We start from the raw sequence: 7,718 nt of genomic DNA, 5'->3' as shown, positions 1-7,718 counted from the left end.
TTCACAACGACTTGCATCAAGTCAAATAAGTTTGAAGGTTTAAAAAAATGGTTAAAAAAATGGAAAAAAGGCTTGTTTCACTTGTAATTAGCGGTGCCTCGTACAAAACTACAAATTTTCTTGATCAAATTACAGAAACTTTATAAAAGAATAGTAATTTTTAGGCAATTTTTAAAGGAATAGAGCAGTACATACCTGACTTACTTCACGTCAGCTTGATTATGAAGTCAAACCCCACGAACCAGAAAGTTGAGAATTCATTCCCACGTGAATCAACTGCCAATCAAACAACACCAGCCAATAGTATTAGATTACGTTATAGGATCTGTAATTTGATTGGCTATTTGGTAATTTCACATGACGATGCAACAGGTTTTAACCAATAGGGTTAGTCTAATTTTCGCGCTTTTTGATTGTCAATCAGGTGGTCTTTTCAAATGGTACAGTGTTTTACATTCTAACGGTTTCCATTTTTCATTGGTTAAAATCTTTGCACGTGAAATTAGCTGTCAATGAAGAGCTATCATCCAATAAGCCTTTTCACAGTTTAAGAATCGATTCCACTGCGCATGCGATTTTATCCCGAATTTCTCATATTCTTTTGTTTAATTAAGAACAAAGAAGGTTTAGACAAAAGAATGTAGAAATTCGGGATAAAATCGCATGCGCAGTGGAATCGATTCTTAAACTGTGAAAAGGCTTATAGGAAGCAATCTTAGTTTATCGCGCTTTTTACCTTTCAATCAAAGAATTTTATCCAAAAAGATAGCGTATATTTGCATATTCGAATAATTTTTTAATCATATTTTATTATATTTTTAATGTTTTCAACAATTTTTTATTCATTTATTTATTTTTTGTTTAATTAAAATTTCCTTACAATAAAGTTTAACTTAGCAAATAAAGATAAAATCTCATAAAGAATTTGTTCTAAAAGCTAGCATCTATCAGTCCCCACCCCTTCTCCCCTCTCGATCCTTGAGGTGCATAAATGAAGGCGACAGACAGACTAAGATTTATATGTTCTAACACGTGCAAGAATTATTCCCACTTACACGCAATTTAAACGAATAAAAACAAGAAAAAACATTGATTTGCTTCATTATATGAAATATTTTATTACGAAAGACGTATTTGGTCACAGAGGAGATACAGCACGCATTATTATAATGACGCACCAATCCAAGCCGTGCAGTCCAAGGGCCGAAGTACCCTGCTTTTACAAAAGTCAATAAAAATTGAATGATCATTTCAAAAGCAGCAAATAAGAACATTTCATTGTAAAATAAGCACTAATGAAATGGTTCTGAGCTTTTCAAGTGATGTTATTCATACAAACATTTCCACTATGACTTGCCCACCATAAAGGACAAACGCACTATGGTAAGCTGCTACATGCAAAGAAGAGTGCCCTGTTTTTACAAAAGTCAAAAACTGGTAAGTGGTCGTCTTAAAAACAATCATTTAATTGCAAAACAAACACCAATAAAGTGGATTTGCGCCTTTCAGGGATTGTTATTTACAAAACAATTTCAGCGGGTCACTTCGCTCATAAACGGATAAACGCACTAACGCAAGCCGCGTAGTCCAAGAAAAAGTACTCTGTTTTTGAAAATCTCAAAACTGGTAATTAAAAGCAACAAATAAAGTACATAACAATTTCCTTTTCCCCCTGCACTCATCAACGTCACAAACGCACCATGGCAGACTGCAAAGTGCAAGTAACATGTTTTTAACAAAAGTCAAAGAATAGTAATGTTATTCTAAAACAAACAATCTAATGGATCTGCAGCTTTCAAGATATGTTTTTTACGTAAAAAAAACCGCAAGATACTATATGGACTAGCTGCTGCATGCGTAGGCAACATCTACTTTAATTTTGGGTTTATTTTATTTTATGCAAAGGAAGCCCAAATAGGTGTTATGATACCAGCAAGGTACTGTGGGTAGTTGGCCTGATCTAGGAAGGGCTATCATGTAAACAAGGAGACCTCAAAATCTGGAAAACCGTAACGAATAAAACTGGTAGAGAACTTCATGAGCAAGAAGAAGGCATACTGATATTCCAGTTATGAATCTAAGCTCAATCAGGTATGTACATTTAAAAATAATAGAGTTAGATTTTTGACATTCGTCGCTCGTAGATGGAAGCTACTCCATCCCGATCATTTAAGCTAATCCCATATTTCCCCCCATTATTCAATCTGTGAGGTTTATGCTCTGACTCAGATTCGTCCAGAGTTTGTTTCGAGTGTCAATAAAAATATCTGTTTAAATTAATAGGAAAAAGGTTGGTAATTTTATTGCTGGTGAAGAATCGGGCAGCTCTGCTGATCAACAACAAGGCGCATATTCAGACAAGAATCATACACCTCTACCCACAGATTCATATCCTTATCCAGGGCTAAAGTATGATTATCATTTCACTAAAATAGATGTGCTGACAGTAGGTAAAGGTAAGAAATATCAACAAAATATCTTTATTTCTTAGTGAACGTTATATTTCGTTGGGGAGTTTTTATAGATGGAATATATAAATTAAGAATGGCTAGCTAGAGCAACATTTTAAGAAAGAATAAATTAAGCTTATCTAAATTTTCCACATTTTAACATAATAATTATAATTATTATAATAACAATTAAAATGATCATGATCATGATGATGACGAGTGTAATAACTGAAAACCACACGAGTGTAGAGCATAAGCAGAACTGATTAAGACAAGCACCTTCTTAGTAAATCATACAAGCATTGACAAATGATATCAATGAAATTGCACTCAGCAAGAATGCAGTATTACGATATCTATGTATTTATAATGATACTGTAGGATGTCAACGGGAACAGATCACTACAAGAATGAGGAGGAAATTAATAATCATAGTAATAATGATAATGATAATTGTAATCGTTTTACTCATACACTGGAGGCTTTACAGCCGAAAGCTTGTGGGGTGATGCACATGCATCCTTCATACACATTTCTTGCAACATAGTTTTTGAATATTTTACACACTTACATGTTGATTTTTTATGGAGAAAAACTGCATGGAGAACTCAATGAAAACCCCTTGTATGACTGATATACTAGCTTAGACAGGACTTAAATGCAGGCTCCTTGACACCTGCCTTGCATTGATTAGATAGAGGTCAATACATTAGCAGTAAAGAACAATCATGCTACCCATCACATCTCATTACATCTCTCTTCCATCATTTATAGCAACATTAGGATTGACAACAGGCCAGACACTTGTGTCCTCAGACATCACATCAAAGTATGGTGAACTAAGCACCCCATATGGGCAGGGCTTTGTTTTAGCAGATTTTAATCAAGTACCTGGTATTGGTAAAATTGGTTGGAATGCTAATGAAAATCCATACCAAGCCGTGTTCAGTAGACCACAAGGGTGAGTTTAAGGCAAGAATTCAGGGCAGATCCCCCTTTGCACAGTCAAATAAAAAAAAACTTATTATAAATCAAGGCATTTTAAAAAAGTATTTGGATATAAGCTCTCTAATAGACCTCTTTAGCTTTGTTGTTTGTTGTGCACATTTCAAACCATGTGATGCCACTCTTGGGAGTTGATTCTTTCATATTTAAATATTTTAAACAAGTTCGTCATAAAAGAACAACTCTTGAGGGAATTTCATGTGATCTGAAATGGGCAATTTGCATATGAAGGTAAATGGGTCTATTTAATTTTTGTCAATTTGAAATGCAATTTTTTCCAGATTGTTCTGCCTTTTATGGGTTCCTATTTTTATTAAATTATTTTAACATGTGACTACTAAATTAAAGCCTGTGGTTATTGGCATAAGGTAACCTATAATGGTCACCACACTTTTGAAAATTCTGGATCTGCCCCATTATTGCCTTCTAACATGGCTGCCAGCAAGTGATGGTGCAAAACTTTTAACATTTTCCTGCCAAATCCACAGGAATCTCACATGAATTGATTAAATTTTGGTGCCAAAAGCAAACTTGGGGGGGGGGGGGAGGGGGGCACAAGCCACTCCATACCCCCTCCCCATGCTAGTGATATGGTAGGATGAGGTAAAGTTTTGTATCTCTTAATTAGACCTCCAGTACATCACAGCTGGCAGCTCTTGGTGGTCAAGTCTGATGTTCATACTACAGAGAGAGCTGGCTTACTGGATCAACTCTCTGGTAGGAACCAAGAAGTAGCCAACACTTCAAGCATTGTTTCTGCTGTAAGTACAAGTATATTGTTTTTATTAGTAAGAATGGTGTATGAATAATATATGATATAAAGGTTTCTTATAAAATGTACAGTTCTGAGGATATAATTCCCATACCTGTATCAAATATTTTACCATTTTGACACACATCTTATGAATTTTCCAATTTTTTCCCTTCCAGATAGCTCAACAAACTGCTAAAGGAGGACGTCTAATCTGCATTGAAAGCACAGGACAAGTCAAAACCTCAGGATTGACAAAGAGCCTCTTTGGTGGTAGTGATGGTAAGGAAATTAGTGAGTTAGCCATGCACTGACTTAGATCAGCCTAGAGGTTGTTCCAGGGTTCAATCTGTGAGTTAGCCATGCACTGACTTAGATCAGCCTAGAGGCTGTTCCATGGTTCAATCTCTGAGTTAGCCATGCACTGACTTAGATTAGCCCAGACATTATTTGTGGTTTCAGGTTTTGTTTCGTTCCTTTTCAATAGTGTATGGATGTGATGTATTCTTCAACATTCCCACCCATCCTAATTCTATTTATCCATTCTTTTTCAATATTGTATGGATGTGATGTATTCTTCAACATTCCCACCCATCCTAATTCTATTTATCCATTCTTTTTCAATAATGTATGGATGTGATGTATTCTTCAATATTCCCACCCATCCTAATTCTATCTATCCATTCTTTTTCAATAGTGTATGGATGTGATGTATTCTCCAATATTCCCACCCATTCTAATTCTATTTATCCATTCTTCTTCAATAGTGTATGGATGTGATGTATTCTTCAATGTTCCCTCCCATCCTAATCCCACAAGGTACACATACCAGCTCATCAACGTACCTGTCCAAATCATGATGTTTGGACCAGGAAAGCTAGTTAAAGTCACATGTGACTGGATGAAGCATTTCGTTGGGCCTTTACAGCAGGGCTGGAGGCTTGCAGAAATCTTTTGGGACCAAGGAAGGAAGAGTCATGGAGGTACATCTGTATCTGATTGACATGTTACCATAGAGACCCCACGTTAGATTACAGTGTACCAGTAATGAATTGAGAAACCAATTTAATCTCTTATATTTGCAGCTTGCAAAGGGATGGCAGGCATAGTGGTATTATACCCACCTCTTACCTCTGGGGTCTTTGGGTTTGTTTTCTGGACTCATCATCACATGTGTTTGAGTTTGTTAGATCTCTCCCTTGACTTGAAGGTTTTTTCCAGATTCTTCAGTTTTCCTCCCTCCACAAAACAATAACATACAAAATTCTAGTTCAAGCTGTGAATTAGATGTACTGTAATTAGCCCACTTAGGTCCTACTGAGGACCCACTAAGTTTGTTTCAGGGTTTGATAAAATTTGAAGGCTTATCTTTGACTATGAAAGGGCAATGTATTCTGGGGAATATTGGGCCCTTTATGTCCTTTCTGATTCATTAATGAATTGAGATGTATTCTAGTCTAGCTAGTTTGGTACAAGCATCTTTAATTATGTTTATCACACCTTGGAGGTGTTAGTACCCAAGCTAGAACAGAATGCACCTTGTTTGTAAAATACATGAAAAGCCTAAAGTTGCTATGATAAAAAGAAGTAACTTGTGCAACCTTTCTTCAGATTTTACTTTCGGTGGAGACCATAATTCTATTTGGTTCTTTGAGAAAGAAGCATTGCGACTAAATGATCCGACTCCAGTATATGAAGGAACCATCATTGAATACAAGCATACAGTCAAGGTAAGACAAACGAGTACTGGGGAAGGAAAAGGGGTAGTGCACCAGACTTCTATGTTATTATTTTTGACAGCAATGGTTATATATATATTAATTTCACTTTCACAATGGTCCCACTAATGGTCAATGAGAGTACACCAGACAATGATATACTTCAAGAGTACCATCCTTAGATGCATTCAGCCAGACCAGATGTATTTTATTGAAGAAATAAAAAACTTGCTTGCTGTGCTGTGTGCCGTTATAAAGCACTTGGGGATTGGCAGAACACTCGAGAAGTGTCCAGAAGCACTACGCTACATGTCATGCTTCTCCTAACACTTCTCTTGTGTTCTGTCAACCCCCGCGTGCTTTATGACTGCACACAGCACGTGCGCACGTTTTCTATTTCTTCAATTGAGATCTAAGAAAACTGATTAACTTTATATGATGTATTCTGCTCAGATAATGTACACTGTATGAGGCTAATAGATTGCAACATAAATCTAGTTCCAGTGACATGGCTACCCCCACCCCCTCTAATTATTTCTCCCTAACAGGATCTTTTTCTTTGTTATAACCACATTTTATTGACAAGACTTTTTTATGTTGCAGATTGGATTTTTCCAAACGAAAGCTAAGGGAGACTGGGCACCAATGATTACAGAGATGGGTAAAAGAGGCTGGGAACTAGCTTGTATGTTAGAAACACCTGAAGTGACAAATGTAGGACTGGGAAACATTACGTACAAGCTTCTTTTCTTCTTCCAAAGAAGAATAATACGGGTTCAAGCACCCAGTCATTATTCCCAGCCCCAAGGGGCGTATCAGGCTGGCTACCCTCAAAACTATGGACAAGGAGCCTATGGACAAGGAGCCCACACACAAGGAGCCCACACACAAGGAGTCCATGCACAAGGAGTCTATGCACAGCCTCCCACAAGCGGGTTCAGTTATGCCGGTGCCCCCCAAGGGTATGGACCACCACCTCCGTACAATGCTGATGACACGAGTAGACTGGAACCAAGTGCACCTCCTCTACCAGACAAACGCTAGGAATAAGTGATTACGAAACCTAGAATCTGATTGGCTTGAATAATTCTAATGGCCTGTTTGATTGGCTGATATGAACATAAAGTTCTAAATTCTAGTAAAATGAAATTTTAATTTTAAATCAAAGTACTGCCATAAAGAGCAACTTGAAAAAATCTGTGAAATTACAAGCATTAGACACACACCTATGGTTTTGGATGCAAAAAAGCACATTTTATTGTTGTAAAGACCTAGTACCTATTTATAGATTTCTAAATGTGGTCCACCCCAGACAATTTTGCACATATTGCCTGGGGTCCAAAGGTAACTACTCTCACTCCCGCATTTGCTGTTTTGAAGGGAAGTCGCAAGAAGAAATAACTTGAGGTTCCTTTCACTCCCTTGCTCCTTCGGCACAAGATTCATAAAATTCACAAACCTTTGGAGCCCAGGGTAATTGAAGGAGCAAGTTTTCTAGAGGTTTAAAAATGGTCTGATCCACCTCCAGAAAATTGTATAGTTATCATATTTTCCACATTTTGAAAGCATTGGACAATAACAGCTCATTAATGGTTTTCTCAAAAAATATATTTAACAGTAGACCTTATTATTATCTTCATACTAATTTTTATATATTTTTGTTACCACATTTTTTTTCATATATTTGAATATAGTGGGGATCATGTTGATGTTGTTGTTGTTGTTATATTTATATTTTTATTATTATTTTGTGGAGGGAAGAAAACCAAGTGAACCTGAAGAAAAACCCTTGAA

The 7,718-nt window shown here is 36.6% G+C and overlaps 1 protein-coding gene across 1 annotated transcript; it reads left to right on the top strand.

Moving 5' to 3' along the window:
• Positions 1 to 1,955: 1,955 nt before the first annotated feature.
• On the top strand, positions 1,956 to 7,633 carry LOC116299477 (uncharacterized). Its single transcript, XM_031708135.2, has 8 exons — positions 1,956 to 2,091; positions 2,284 to 2,456; positions 3,225 to 3,411; positions 4,084 to 4,216; positions 4,386 to 4,488; positions 4,974 to 5,189; positions 5,818 to 5,936; positions 6,528 to 7,633. Exons 1-8 carry the CDS (start codon positions 2,072 to 2,074, stop codon positions 6,966 to 6,968), a joined length of 1,392 nt encoding a protein of 463 aa, XP_031563995.1. The 5' UTR covers positions 1,956 to 2,071; the 3' UTR covers positions 6,969 to 7,633.
• The last annotated feature ends 85 nt before the right edge of the window (positions 7,634 to 7,718 follow it).

The sequence above is a fragment of the Actinia tenebrosa genome, unplaced genomic scaffold, assembly GCF_029948245.1.
Source record: "Actinia tenebrosa isolate PJP-AT-01 unplaced genomic scaffold, QUT_ActTen_1.0 PGA_scaffold2__45_contigs__length_23673736, whole genome shotgun sequence".
NCBI classification, from domain to species: Eukaryota; Metazoa; Cnidaria; class Anthozoa; order Actiniaria; family Actiniidae; genus Actinia; species Actinia tenebrosa.
The sequence above is the reverse complement of the archived record's forward strand: the minus strand, read 5'-3'. Positions and strand labels throughout refer to the sequence as shown.

Bases quoted from the DNA above. Each gene is read 5' to 3' on its own strand.
- LOC116299477 (XM_031708135.2), top strand. From the start codon at position 2,072: ATGAATCTAAGCTCAATCAG. The intron at 3,412-4,083 runs GTGAGTTTAAGG...TCTCTTAATTAG, and splicing joins GTGTTCAGTAGACCACAAGG to ACCTCCAGTACATCACAGCT. The intron at 4,489-4,973 runs GTAAGGAAATTA...CTTCTTCAATAG, and splicing joins CCTCTTTGGTGGTAGTGATG to TGTATGGATGTGATGTATTC.